Raw genomic sequence first — 14,738 nt, forward strand, 5'->3', positions numbered from 1 at the left:
AGTGAAATTTCTAAGCCATCAAGGGAGGCGTTGGTCTGAGAGCGCGCGCCTTCTTTGGAGCCTGGTGGGATGTAGGGCCAAAGGCAGAACCCAGGTGTCCTTTTGCTTCTCCCAGCTCGGCCGGCAGGGGAATAAAGAGCTGACAGTGCTGACATGCTCCTGTCCTTTAAGGTCTCCCTGCTTTGCCTGGATATGTTTTCTGGGTTTGAAAGTGACTGCTGAGCAGAGAAAGGTTCTTTACCTGTTCTTTTGAACTGTGTTGGCAAATATCTTGTCCTCATATCTCTGTCGAGCAGCATTGCCACCAAACCCAAGAAACGTGGCCACATAGACTCGGTACACATGCTCAGTCTGGTGAACGTCACATCCCAGGTTAAATTCGGCTAGCAAGTTTTTAGCTACTTCTTCCTGAACACGTAGGGATAACAAACTTTAATATTTTAAGCAATACATAAACAAACAATCACTTTCTTTAGAAAGAAGGCTCTAAAAAAATCTAAAAAGGTTCTCATCTAAATGGAGCAAAAACTTCTGCTTCTGCATTTTCTTCTGAGGGTTCCTTCTAATTCAACATGACAATTCTGACTTAAGAAATTTCAGTTGTGCTGCACATTTGTGATACTGTTACAACTTTGTGAAAAAGGAAGTTAGCGGTGTAGTTCATATTCTCTGATCTAGTAAATCTATTTATGGAATCCTATGCTATGGAAATAATCTTGAACATTGAAAAGTCTCTATACACAAAGATGTCCTTCTGATTCTGGGACAGAAAAAGCTGGATGTCATCTAAATACGCAACTCCTAAAATGGTTTAGTAAATTATGGTAATCAACAGTTTATGGTGGAACATGGTTATGTGCTGTTAAATAAGAGACACAAAATTGCATAAACAGTAAGATTACAAAAACCATATTTTTAAAAACTATAAATAGGAAAAAATGAAAAGAAAAATACACGATGCTAACAATGAATTTTTAGATAATGCATCCATGAAAATTTTTAATCCTAATTTTTCAGAATTTTTTCCAAATTTGCTTTATGTATTTTCAAAAATTTCTCTTGAAGGGTAAAATGTGACTTTTTACAAAGAGTGTAATAGTTTCTGGAGGCATGTCTAGATGCGAAGTAAGAAACACAGATAGTAATACCTGAATTTACAAAGCATTTTTCTAAGGAGCTTAATAAATGTACCAATAACATTGAGTGAACAGTAGGTATCTGGTAATGCGTTAGACACGTTATACGCACTGTCTCATTTAAACCTTAGAATAACCCTATGGTAGAGGCGCTTACATCATATTTACAGATGAAGAAACCAGTTCAAAGAAGTTCAGTGACTTGCATAAGGTCACATGACTAGCAGGGACAGAATGATGATGAGGCCTAGGCTTGTCCAGTGCCAGTCTTTTTGAACCACTGTGCCATACTAGGGGAAAGTGTAGGAAACCAGGCTTTGGTATTAATTTCCAGTGGAATGGAAACAGAGTAATAAAGACATGAGCAATTTAGGAATACATCTAAAAACCCTTCTGGTGCTCTCCGCACAGGGCCACCGGCCTACTGGGAAACTACAGACAGTGAATCAGAGCACTGAAGGTTTGAAGAAGACAGGTAAACCTAAGTTCAGAAACGTGGAAGCACTGGACATAAACCTTGGTCTTTTCCAGAAAAGTCAAAGCTGTCCAAGCCATTAAAAAATGTACTTTTCCCCAATTATAACTTAAGAAATCTAATGCTATTCTATTAAATTTTACTATACCTGTTAAGAAAAAGAAGTGACTGAAGAAACAATAGAAACAAAAACTCAAGCATGTGACTGACATATATGCCGCAAAAACCCTCTACGTAAGTTCAGAACACAAACCAGCTGACTTCAATGAACAAACACAAACTGCTTAGGGGGAGGACTGCCTTGGTTTCCGCCTTCTCCTGTCTCCTTGGTTGAGAAGGTGGTACTTCAGCAAGCACAGTAAAGACGTGTTCGGACTCAGAAAACAAAACAAAAATGAATGGAAACATGTTAAATGAAACCAAATCAAACAGAAGGAAATTTGTACAGATAATAACCTGCTGTGAGGAGGCAAAGCTTACAGTTTTGGGGACTTCGTACGCTATCTGGGTCGACACGCCTCCCATGTCGAGAATACCAGCAGTCCTTTTACGGAGAATGGCTTCGCTGCTCTCACTACCAGGAATGATCACTTCCACAACTGCCTCATCATCTGGAAAGAACGAGAAACAGCCATGGGAGCAGAACAAAGCCAGAGAACTGGGATCTTCTGAAGAGTCACCTTGTTTTCATGGTATGTTTCAAGCATTTCTAGGCAAACCCAGCCTACTCCTCCCAACTAAAATCAGGATAATTGTGCGAAATAGCAGCTTCTCTCACTCTACTCCTACACACTTAGCTGTGTCACAAAACTTAGTCCCTTTTTCCTCCTTTACACAGAAAAAGCTATAATTTCCAGTTAGACACATTAGTTGGAAACACGATACTTACCATCCTCAATATGCTCAAATCGTCCAAGGACAAAATTAATGCCGATCCAAGCGTACACACCTACAGACGTTGCACAGGGTGAAGACGAGAATAGAGTTTTAAAATATTTTATGTAACTCTTATCAATGCAGTCTGTGCAAACATCTCATTTATTTTACTCCTTAACAACCTGTGAAAACGTAATCTGAAATAACACATTTCTACTGATAAGTTCGATCTTTTACTATGCAGAAACTTTTGGGTTTGATGTGGTCCCATCTGTTGGTTTTTGCTTTTTTTATCTGTGCTTTTGGTGTCATGCCCCTAAAATCTGCCAAGACAAATAACAACAAGCGTATTTCCTTCATTTCCTTCTGGGAATTTTATGGTATCAGGTCTTATGTTTAAGACTTTGATCCATTTTTAATTTTTGTGAGTGGTATGAGATAGGGTTCCAATTTCATTTTTTCTCCATGTTTCTCCAGTTTTCCTAGCACCACTTGAAAAGACTATCCTTTCCCCCATTGAATTTTCTTAGCTCCCTTGTTGAATATTAGCTGACTATATAAGCAGGGATTTAATTCTGGGCTCTCTATTCTGTCCTATTGGTTGATGTATCTATCTCTGTGATGGAACCATACTGCTCTTATTACTATGGCTTTGTAGTATAGTTTGAAATCCAGAAGTGTGGTACCTCCGGCTCTGTTCTCTTTTCTCAGGATTGCTTTGGCTATTCGGGGTCTTTTGTGGTTCCAAATTTAGGGATAGTTTCTTCTATTTCTGTGAAGAATGCCTTTGGTATTTTGATGAGGACTGTGTTGAATATGTAGATGGCTTTGGGTAGTATGGACATTTCAATAATATAAATTCTTCTGATCTGTGAACATGAAATGTCTTTCCATTTGTTCGTCTTCTTCGATTTCTCTCAGCAAAGACTTGTAGTTTTCATTGTACAGATTTTTCACTTTGTAGATTAGATTCATTCCTCAGTATTTTATTGTTTTTGATGCTACTGTGAATGAGTATTTTCAGATGCTTCACTATTAAAGAAATGTAACTGATTTCTATGTTGATTCTGTATCCTGCCATTTCACTGTATTGAAATTGTTGATTAATTCAATAATTAATCAAGTTTTTGACTGACTCTTTGGGATTTTCTATGTATATGATCAGCAAATAGTGACAATTTTATTTCTTTGTCTTGCCTAATTGTTCTGGCTAGGCTTCCCAGTACTATATTGTGTAAGAATGATGAGTGGCATCCTTGTCTTATTCCTGATCTCATAGGAAACGCTTTCAACTCTTCTCCACTGAGTATAGCTGTGTTTGCCATATATAGCTTTAGTTATGTTAAGGTACTCCCAGTCTGTTAAGGGATTTTATTATGAACAAATGTTGTATTTTGTGAAATGCTTTTTCTATGTCTATTGAGATGATCATGTGATTTTCATCTTTCATTTCACTGATGTAATGATGTATTGCATGTTTATTGATGTGTATGTTGAATCATCCTTGTTATCTGAGGAATAAATCCTACTTGGTCATGGTGTATATTGTGCTCTTGATATTGGTTTGCTAATATTTTGCTGAGAATTTTTGCATCTATATTCATCAAGGATATTGGTTTATAGTTTTCTTGTATCCTTATTGGGTTTTATCAAGGTAATGCTGGCTTCATAGAAGTAGTTTTGGAGTATCCCCTTCTCCTCAACATTTTGGAAGAGTCTGATCAGGGTTGGTGTTAATTCTTTAAATGTTCGGTGGAACTCTCCCATGAAGCCATCTGGTCCTGGAGTTTTCTGTGTGGGGAATTTTTTTATTATTGATTCAATCTTTTTACTCATTATTGGTCTGTTCAGATTGTTTATTTCTTTCCGATTCAGTCTTGGTAGGTTTTATGATCCTAGAAATATATCCATTTCTCCCGGGTAATTTGTTGGCATTTCATTGTTCACAGTAAGTAGTTTCTTATGAGTCTATGTATTTCTGTAGAATTAATCATAATCTCTCCTCTTTCATTTCTAATTTTATTTAGTTGCGTCAGTCTTTTTTTCTTAGTCTAGCTAGAGGTTTGTCACTTTTGTTGATCTTTTTGAAGAACCAGCTTAGTTTTGTTGATCTTTTCTATGGTTTCTCTGGTCTCTATTTCATTTATTTCTGCTCTTTTGCTACATTCCATGGTAACTGATATATTGCATTCCCATTTTCAGCTGTTTCAAGATAATTTTTTATTTCCCTTTTGATTTTTTTCTTTGACCCACTGGTTGTTTAGAAGTGTGTTGTTCAGTTTCCACATATTTGTAGATTTTCTCACCTTCCTAATTTCATATCATGGTGATCAGAAAAGATAGGTGGTATGGTTTCGATCTTCTTAAAATTTGCTAAAATTCATATAATCTATTCTAAAGAATGTTCCATGTGCACTTGAGAAAATGTATATTCAGCTGCTATTGGCTGGAATGTTCTGCATGTATCTGTTAAGTCCACTTGTGCTAACACGAGGTTCAAGCCGATGTTTCCTTTTTGATTTTCTGTCTGGACAATCTAATGTTTTGCTGATAGTGGGGTACTGGATTCCCCTACTATTATTGTATTGTTATCTATTTCTTTCGTTAGATCTGCTAGTATTTGCTTAATATATTTTGGTGCTCAGGTGTTGGGAGCATATATATTTATATCTTCCTCACATATTGACCTCTTTGTCATTATATAATGACCTTCTCTGTCTCTTGTTACCCTTTTTGTCTTGAAGTCTATTTGCCTGATATAAGTATGGCTATACCTGCCTTCTTTTGGTTTGTTTGCTTGGAACATTTTCTTCCATTCTTTCACTTTGAGCCTATGTGTGTCTTTTTTTTTTATTATTTTTTTTATTAGGCAAGGCAACTCTTGGTTGACCTCACAGATTGCAAGGACCTTGTCAGCTTACAACTCCTTTTTATTTTTTACACCTACAGCATCTGGTCTTCCTAGGCGGTTTCCCATCCAAGTACTAACCAGGCCCAATCCTGCTTTGCTTCCGAGATGAGACAGGATCGGGCTTGTTCAGGGTAGCATGGCTGTAGACTTATGTGTGTCTTTAGAGCTAAAATGAGTCTCCTACAGGCAGCGTAGAGTTGGATTTTTTTTTAAATCTATTTAGCCACTCTGTGCCTTTTGATTGGTGAGTTCAATCCATTTTCATTTAGTGTGATCACTGATATGTAAGGATTTATCACAGCAATTTTATCTTATCTATTGCCTTCTGGTTATTGTATCTTCCTTGTTTCTTTTTCCTTATGTTTCTGTCGACTTTTGTAAGTTTACGGTTCTTCATGATTTGCTCAGTCTCCCCTATTTTTATGTGTTGTGTCTCTGTGCTAGATTTTTGCTTTGTGGTTACCATAAGGTTTACATAAAACATCTCATAGATAAAATCATCCTTTTTTAACAGACAGAAAATTATCCTCATTTACCTATAAAGGTTCTATCCTTTCACTTTTCCACTTTTATATTTTTGATGTTGCCAATTATCTTTTTATGCTGTTACCAAGTTGTAGTAGGTAGTTATTTTTAATGCTCCCTTTAACTTTATGCTATGTTGAATATACTACTATGAAAAAAGTTACTTTTTAAATTCTAATTGTCACCTTAATCAGAGTTTTTTTGTACTTTTCTCTTCATTTCACTTTGAGCCATTTCAGTTTCAAGAGCTCCTTTCAACATTTCGCATAAGGCAGGTCTAGTGGCTGGTGAACTCCTTCAGCTTTTGTCTGGGAAAGCTTTCATTTCTCCTTCACATCTAAAGGATGACTCTGCCAGACAAGAGCAATCTTGACTGGCAATTTTTCTCTCTCAATACTTTGAGTATCATTCCATTCTTTGTTGGCCTATAAAGTTTCTGCTGAGAAATCTGCTGACAGCATAACATAGGATGCCTCCCCCTGCGCCCCGCCCCCCAGCTGCCTTTAACACTCTTTACCACTGATTTTTGACAGTTTTAATATATGCTGGAGTTCGTTTTGTGTTGAGATAATAGGATGTTCTACTAGCTTTGTAGACTTGTATACTCAGTCCCTTCCCAAGGTTTGGGAAAGTCTCGGCTATTATTTAAATAAACTCTCTGCTCTCTTCTCTTTCTCTTCTTCTGGAAAACCCATCAGTCAGTCCTCTGTTGGGTTTCTCGTAGGGTTTCTTCACTTTAAAAAAATCTTAGTTCTCTCTCTTCTTCTACCTGAAACATTTCTACATTTCTATTCTCAAGCTCGTTTATTCTCTCTTCCATCGGATCTGCTTTATTTCCAGTGCTTTCTATTCATTTCATTTATTGAGTTCTTCAGCTCCAGAATTTGTTTGGTTCTTTTTCAGAATTTCGACCTTTTGGTAAGTACTACTTCTGTTTATTAATTTTATTCCTGAGATCACTGCATTGCCTTTCTGAGTTTTCTTGTGCTCACTGCATTTCTTCATAATAGCTTTTCAGAATTCGTTATCAGTTAGATCACAGTAGTCCGTGTCTCTGGGTTTGGCTGCCAGAAAACTACTGTCTTCTTTTGGTGGTATCATGTTACCATGATTTTTCAGTGTTTGATGAAAAGTGCCTCTGCTGCTGCATTTTGAGTAATGAACACTTTCTTGTTGAGGTAAAGCTTGGTTTGCCATTCTAACAATTCAGCAGGTTCGTAATTGGAAGAGTTACTTTTCTTTTCCAGAAGGTGGTGCTACAGCACAAATTTTTGGTTTCTCTTACCAGCGCCTGCCTAGTCAGGTTAGGAGCATGTGCATTAAAAAAGCTGGTGAAGGGGGGCAAAAAATGGGTGGTGGCAGAGTTGGAGAGGTGTGTGCTTAGCACTTGGTGCTGTGGCTGTGCCCATAGGCCAGTGGGGGGACGGGGAGGATCCTGCACTGGGTGGCGTCCTAGAGGTCCGTGGGCAGTCCTCTTGCCAGAATCCTGGGGCAGACAGCAGGTTAGGACTCCCTTCGGGTCTCTTTGCCTTCTTCCCTTTCCTGTCCCTGCCCCGAGTCATTGTGATCTCCCCACAGAGAACAGGCAGGTCCTTCCAGCTGCAGCATGCACAGCACGTTAGAGCTCCACTCAACACCTTCGCACTTCACCTCCTCTGCCAGAAAGTTGTGCTGGCCTGGCCCACTGCCAGCCCTACCACTGATGCCTCTGCTGCTGCTTGCCTCTGCTGGCTCTGCAGCCTCCTCTAAGGTCCACTCCACCCACGTATGGGTGCACAGATGGATGGATCTCTCAGGTGCCCTGGTGTGCTGTACAGAAGTGCCTTTTTTTTTCTTTTTGGTTATGAACATTAGATTACTTGTAAATCAGAGGAGAGAGAAAAAAGAAACAACTCACATTCCATGATGATGACATCGCCAAGACCTGTTCACTTTTACTAACAGCTTTCAAAAGGGCCATAATCCAGTCGAACTAAAATATGTTTGTTCCTCTGTCTACAGTACAGCATTTCCAACCTGTGTTAAATCATCTTTTCTGCCTGGAATGTGTTTCCTAGCCCTCTCTCAGAGCTCTGCACACACCATGCTCTGGCATGCTATATTCATAACTACCTCGTTAGGAACAGCTTGAATGTAATTTTCTCCATGATGCCCTTAGCAAGGAAAAAAAAGATCAACCATGCAAGAAACTAATTTTGCCATTTAAAAATTATATTTCAAGGCTATGGTTTTCCACACTTTAAGACATAAAGGGTGATTTAATAAAGTATACAGAGGGGAAAATGGAGAGGATGTAGAGACAGTTTCCCGAATTTCAAGGTAAAGAACAACAGACCAACCTTCTTGTTTCCCTGAAATCACTTCTGCATGGGAGTCAGAAAACAGGAAGTCAAAACGCACGGGGATGTCAGTCAGAAGGTCTTCCAGGATGGCTTTCTGCTGGCTGGAAGATAATCCAAAAGTTTACGCCTCAAAATGTTACATTCTGGATTTTTGTTTTAAAAAGAGGACACAAAAACCATTATGGCTCTGGTATATCCTATATGGAAGCAGTATACTTTAAAACCAAAGCAATTCATTAAAAAGATTATTTATTCTAGGAAGGAATTCTCAAGAGTTGTAGGACTTATGTGATTCCTAGATGTAAAACTACACATGCAAATAATCCTTAAACTAATAAAATAGAAAATCAGTGTTTTTAATGACAGCTTTATAGTTTACTACTCATAGTCATAGACAAATATATAAAACGATATTTGGTGAGTTCTGGCTAAAGGAATAGTTCTGGTCCTATTCTAGATTTAAAGAATTTTTAATGTCTTCTTTTTGATGACGACGATGACAGGAGGGGGATGAGGAAGAAAATACGCCCCCGCCCCGCCACCGGACTGGTCTGCCCTCGGGTGGAGGGGGTCACCTTTCAGGAAGGATTCTCATTCCAGCTGTGCAGAGAATGTAGAGAGGGGTCTCTTTGTGTTTCGCGCGTGGTACATGCTCTGCAGCAAAGTTCAGAAGCGGAGAAATGTAATCACTGACTTTCTCTGGAGAGGTAGCAAATTCTGAAATGCCTACAGAAAAAGGACACTTCTGTTAACAAGTAGATATTTTAGTTAGTAAGTTATGTTTCTTCACTGTGGCTAATTTTAGAGAAATTCAGCTACACACCATGTTCTCCTAGTTTTTTTCTTATCCCTCTGGCAACTCCCTCCATAGTCCCTTTTCCTTAAATGTGAGTGAGACTAAATGTTCAGTCTTATGCTCTCTTCGCACTCATCAAAAATCCCGGAACTAACTGAGCATCTACTATGTATCCGACAGTTGGGATTGATTGCACATGTGCTCATCTCTGCCCTCAAGAAATGTGCTATTTTTCTCAAGCAAGTTCACTCATTCTCATAGCTGACATCACATCTGTATGTCTCGAATTCCAAATCTTAGCAGCAGCCACCTAGATCTCTTCCCCAACCTGCAGATCAGTTTGTGGTAACTGTCTGCTGGACGATGCTATGTGCTTATCTTCACAGCCCCCGCAACTCAACATATTCAAGTCCGAACTCAACGTGTACTACAAACCTGCTCTTACTGTTTATTACCTACCTCGGTGACAACCATCACTGGCCACCCAGCAGCCCAAGCCAGTATCTTGGATAAAACCCCACCCCCATGTCCCAGCATATGTTCTAGGTTTCATCAATTGCCTCTCCTGGATTCCTCTCACATTTTTTCACTTCTCCTCATGTCTTCTGGATACACCCACCCTCTGCCAGCCTACATATCCAACTCTCCAGTCTTGGAATTCTCTAACCATTTCCTATGCAAATGGTGTCCCTCCTGGCTTAAAATTTTTTAGAGGTTCCTCAGTGCCCTCCAAATAAAGCTCAACTCTAAAGCAGCATTACCTGCCCTGCATCTTACCCATCCTGTCTCTTCCCACACTCCTATCCGGCTTCGACTATACTGAACAAAATTTCTATAATGCATCATACTCTGGCCTCAGGGCCCCTGTACTGTCACCAGCAAGAGCCTCCTCTTTGACTGCTTCCCTACCCACTTTCCCACCCCTTTTCACCTGGGTAACTCCCGCTCACCCACTGAGCTGCTTCCTCTATGGAAGACTTCCCTAACAGAACCCTGAAGATGAGCTATTATTACAGTCCATGCTTACCCTCACTACACCTTATCAAAATTATCTATTTCTTTGCTTCTCTCATTTCAACTGGAAGTTTCTCAAGGGCATGAACTGAGTCTTGTTCCAATTTATATTCTTCCACCTGACACAGTGCCTGGCAAATAGATATACTTGCTGCCTGAGTACAGGAGTGAATATTTCTAGCTGTTTTTTAGACTACAATATTAAAGATGTGGGGGATTTTAGAAGTCCAAAATTCCTTATTTCACAAAGTAGGAAATTGTGGACTAAGGAAAATTAGGTCATTTGTCAAAGCAATCAGCAAAAACACAAGACTAGAAGATTTTTTTGACTCTACATGCAATACTATTTCAATGGACACCAAGCCCCGAACTATCCAGAATCTATTAAGGAAATTGCTAGAACTTTGCTGTAATGCTATACACGAGAGTCCACACTTCAGGACAGAGAAGTGCTATAAAAATGTTCTTGAATTTTCACTTTAAACACTTTCTATAGCATCAGAGAGAACCATGTTAAATTAAGCCTGATTTTAGTAAGACTCTGGTGTCTACCCTGGGATGCTGCTGTACCTACCCCTTTGTTCTCAAAGGAAAACTCCAAGGCACGAAAGTTTTCATCTTATCCCATGAGAGCAGTCTAACCACTGATGGAACCCTGCATGTGAGGCTAGATGAAATACGAAGTGCTTTATAGAGTTTTAGTTTTTGATCTTTGTGAATTTTTTATTTGAACTTTCACCCTGAAAATGTTTCTATATAGGGCTACATAAAAATTTCAGGGGTAGGAAAATAGAAAGTAAAAATTAAAAGTCATTCACTAAGACTTATAGAATAAGAATCTTCATTCATGAAAATGTACTCTGCTATCAAAATAACGCTTGTATAAGAGAAAGAATAAGTTCCCTCTCTTTAATCTGAAAAATGAGGTAGAGATTTTGAACTTTCTGAGCAATATGCTGGTGCCCAGATGCCCAAACATCAAAGAACAACCAACTTGTTGAGAGTTGCCTGAAAAGGATGTGGGGTCTGAATTATTCAATGAAAAATGACTAGGACTCAAGGGGTCCACAGTCTACCTGGTTGGGAACAGTTTTATGAGAATAAGGATTTTATAAGTTAAAACTGAATTTCCTTTTCACTTATATTTTTGGAATAGAAGATAATAAGCTATGATAATTATTTTTTTAATCGACATTTTCTAACATTTTAAAAGATAAACTTCTTGGATTGTCTGGATTTAATATTTTACTAACACATTGGCAAGATGAAATAAAAGTGCTGAATCTCTATTAAGATCGATGGTTCACATCAGTGATTATCAACTATCAAGATATAAGATGCCTATTTCAAAGTACTCCTGACACCTTCCATTCCTAATGCTTCTGACCATGTGAAGGGTGCTGCACATAGATATGGTGTAGATACAGAAAAAGGTTGAGAACCACTGATTTAAATAGTCTAATGAGAAAGGCTGAGAAAAAGGCTGAGAACCACTGATTTAAATAGTCTAATGAGAAAGGCAAATCCCAATTTTTACATAACATGCTTACTTAGAAACTGAAATATCTTTAAAAACTGGACATAATGATATCAGCTCTTCTATGCTCTGTGATCACCCTCATTAAATCTACATGATAACAAAAAGATGAAACAAATTCCCAGAAATTAAGCAAAAAAAAAAAAAATGATCTAGATGATTAGAAATATACTGGGGCAGCAATTTTTAAAAATGACAAAGATATACCAAGGTGTTAGAGTACAGATTTCCATGAGTTATCTGAAATCACCTTGTCAGCTAGGAAACATCTGCATAGACACCATGAATTATGTTGTAGGAGACAAAAGACATGGTTCCTGGACATTTTATGAAGGTGCTAGTCCCCCTATATAGGATGGATAGGAAAGAGAAAAGAAGGTGAAACAAGGAGACCAGGTGGGTCCTCGTGTGAGCTCGGAGTGGGAGGATGACTGTGTGGACAGAAAGGGGAAAGACGTGAAAGACATTGCAGAGAATGAAAGGACAGACCCTGGCGATCGATCAGATGTTTATCATTTACATACCGGGTTTTATTTTCATAACCACTGGCTTTCGGTTTTTATCCCTCATTTGTCTGATGTCCAACAGATCATGAGGATTGCCATTATGCCTGGGCCAGCAATAGACAAATATTCGAGACCCACTGCTACCACAGTCCACCACGATACCATAGTTCACATTGGGATTATTGGTGTCTGTAGCTTCAATGTCAGTAACTCGTGCCAAGTACCTTGTTTAGAAAAACACACACTTTTATTGAGACAGAGAATAATATCATCCCAAACCTAACAGAGCAAACACAATAAACAAATACCAAGTCAGTGATTTCTAAGATGTGCAGAAGCACCACTAGAGCATTTTTACAACTGCCAGATGATTAAAGAGTCAAAAGAGAATAGAACGAGTGATAGTGATAAAGATAATCTAAATCAGATACGCACTCGCTATTTCTTAAAAGAAGTTGGAACATGTTCTGAAAAGCAAAACTATTTCCAAACTATCAACATTAACTGAAAAATCGGCTTAGAAGATATCATAGGAGAAGCTTATGTTCAAATCCACTTATTATGTGGATCTGGCGGTTAATGATTAAACACTTTATAACAGTTTAATTTTTCATGCCATTCTGTATTCCTATAGCAGCCATTTCCTACAGCCACAGGAACCTTAAATTCCAACCTAATTCTAATGTCTTGAAGCCACGATATGAAGGTTGTGGCATCCCATATAGAAAACAAATGCTTTTTCTACTTACCTTTGAAACTTCTTGTCTCTGGATAGCCGCCCATATTTATTTCGGATTATGACAACCGAAAAGTATAAAAGTGAAACAGCAGCAGCTAGAATGCTAATGACAATAATTTGGCGTAAATTGGTATTCAGAATTCGAGGACACCCCACTGGAGAGATGCTAAAATGCCAGGAAGCAGGAAAAAGACAGGAGAGGCCGATCCTGAAATTTTGAAAAACAGATTTTAAAGCAACCTGCTCCAAAGAGGCCTCCCATCACCTAGAGACCTTGAGTGTGAGCTGCCCTATCCCCTGCCAGTAAGTACCTGAACGTCAGCATCTTCCACATTGCTCTTTTGCTACATAACCCATTATTATTAAACTATATGAATGAAAATTAAGCCCTGATGGTTAGGATACTTCTGTGTTTCCCTTCTTGAGAGTACTATATAGATTTTTATTTGTACCCTGCTTTGTTTCTGAAAAAATAAAATAAAATAAAATAAAAAAGAATTAGAGACAGCTTCTAAGAATAAGTTCAATAAATATTTAAATCTATAATGAAATCAGGTTTAAAGATGAGGAAACCAAAAGACAATTTAGTACATCGAAATGCACTTAATAAGGTAGGCCTCTAAAGGTAGCTGACCATCCTAATGGCCAAAACCTTGCTACTAGATTATAAACATACAGTTATACATTGCATAATGACGTTTCAGTTTCGGTCAATACCAGACCACATACACGATGGTGGTCTCATAAGATTACAATGAAGCTAAAAAATTTCTGTTGCCTAGTGACATTGTACCATCGTAATGCAATGCTTTACTTACGTGTTTGCGGTGATGCTGGTGTAAACAAACCTACTGCACTGCCTGTCACATGAAAGTAGAGCTCAAGCAATTATGTACAGTACCTAATACTTGATAATGATAATAGATGACTATGTTATTGGTTTCTGTATTTACCATACTATACTTTTTGTTGTTATTTTAGAGTGTAGTCTTTCTCTTTATAAAACAAAGTTTGCTATAAAACTGTCATTTTATGTTGGTGGCAGTCTCAAACATCTTATGTTTATCTCATCTCTTAATCTCATCGCTTTCTCTTGCGTTTGAATTAATCTCATGATTCTTGTATAGTATCATGCTGTACAGGTTTGTAGCCCAAAGCAACAAGCTATTCCACATGGCCTAGATGTGGAGGAGGCCACAGCATCCAGGTTTGTGTAAGGGCACTCTGATGTTCGCACGACAACATTGTCTAATGATGCATTTCTTAGAACATACCCCCCTTGATAAGCAGCACGTGATTATCAATAGCTCAGGAGGAATAAGATTTTATTAATGCTGGATTCCAAGGCAAATTTCTCCCTGATGATTGAGAAAATAGTATCTTTAACAATATCCCCATAACAAACTCAGTAAATGAATTTTGTATGTCCTGTGCTTTCAGAAATATTCCTGAGACATTTTTGCAAATAAAAATGTTTCTTCTCAGTTTCTGATAGAAAAGACAAATTATTACTAGGCCTTGAAAAGTATCTTGCTGCCTTTAGGACAAATTTTATTATTTTACAGTTCATTTCTATAGTCTTTCCTTTAAAGAGTGTTTCACAGACTAAAATATCTCACGGAATGGGAAGGTATCCTGCCAACCCAATGGAATTTTCCATTTGTAGTTTCTAGTTTCCATTGTGGGTACTTAGGCCAGTCCATGGAATTCGTCATCCCCTCCTCACACCTCGGAGACTTAGAGACAGTTATCTTGCACTTAATACAACCCCTCACAGATTCCAGCACGCATGCTCTTTCCGATAAACTACACTAATTCCTGTAGAATCTGCCTGGCATTATCACTTTCCTTCTGCGCGGGCACCCTCTGGGGCCCTGGAAG

At 38.4% G+C, this 14,738-nt stretch overlaps 1 protein-coding gene and 1 pseudogene across 2 annotated transcripts in view; both read right to left on the bottom strand.

The window, feature by feature from the left end:
* ENTPD4 (ectonucleoside triphosphate diphosphohydrolase 4) overlaps positions 1–14,738 on the bottom strand; it is a 30,800-nt gene that overhangs the window by 10,228 nt on the left and 5,834 nt on the right. Inside the window, exons 3-9 of one of the 2 annotated variants that reach the window (XM_039868138.1) lie at positions 12,868–13,065; positions 12,137–12,342; positions 8,841–8,991; positions 8,263–8,366; positions 2,501–2,560; positions 2,092–2,222; positions 242–408 (exon numbers count right to left, since the gene is read on the bottom strand). In XM_039868138.1, coding sequence (XP_039724072.1) covers positions 242–408; positions 2,092–2,222; positions 2,501–2,560; positions 8,263–8,366; positions 8,841–8,991; positions 12,137–12,342; positions 12,868–13,065 — 1,017 coding nt within the window. Of the gene's footprint in view, positions 1–241; positions 409–2,067; positions 2,223–2,500; positions 2,561–8,262; positions 8,367–8,840; positions 8,992–12,136; positions 12,343–12,867; positions 13,066–14,738 lie in introns of both variants that reach the window. The other variant, XM_039868137.1, reaches the window with a different exon arrangement.
* LOC120606692 (uncharacterized) lies at positions 5,428–5,546 on the bottom strand (annotated as a pseudogene).

The sequence above is a fragment of the Pteropus medius genome, unplaced genomic scaffold, assembly GCF_902729225.1.
Source record: "Pteropus medius unplaced genomic scaffold, Ma_sr-lr_union100, whole genome shotgun sequence".
Lineage (NCBI taxonomy): Eukaryota > Metazoa > Chordata > Mammalia > Chiroptera > Pteropodidae > Pteropus > Pteropus medius.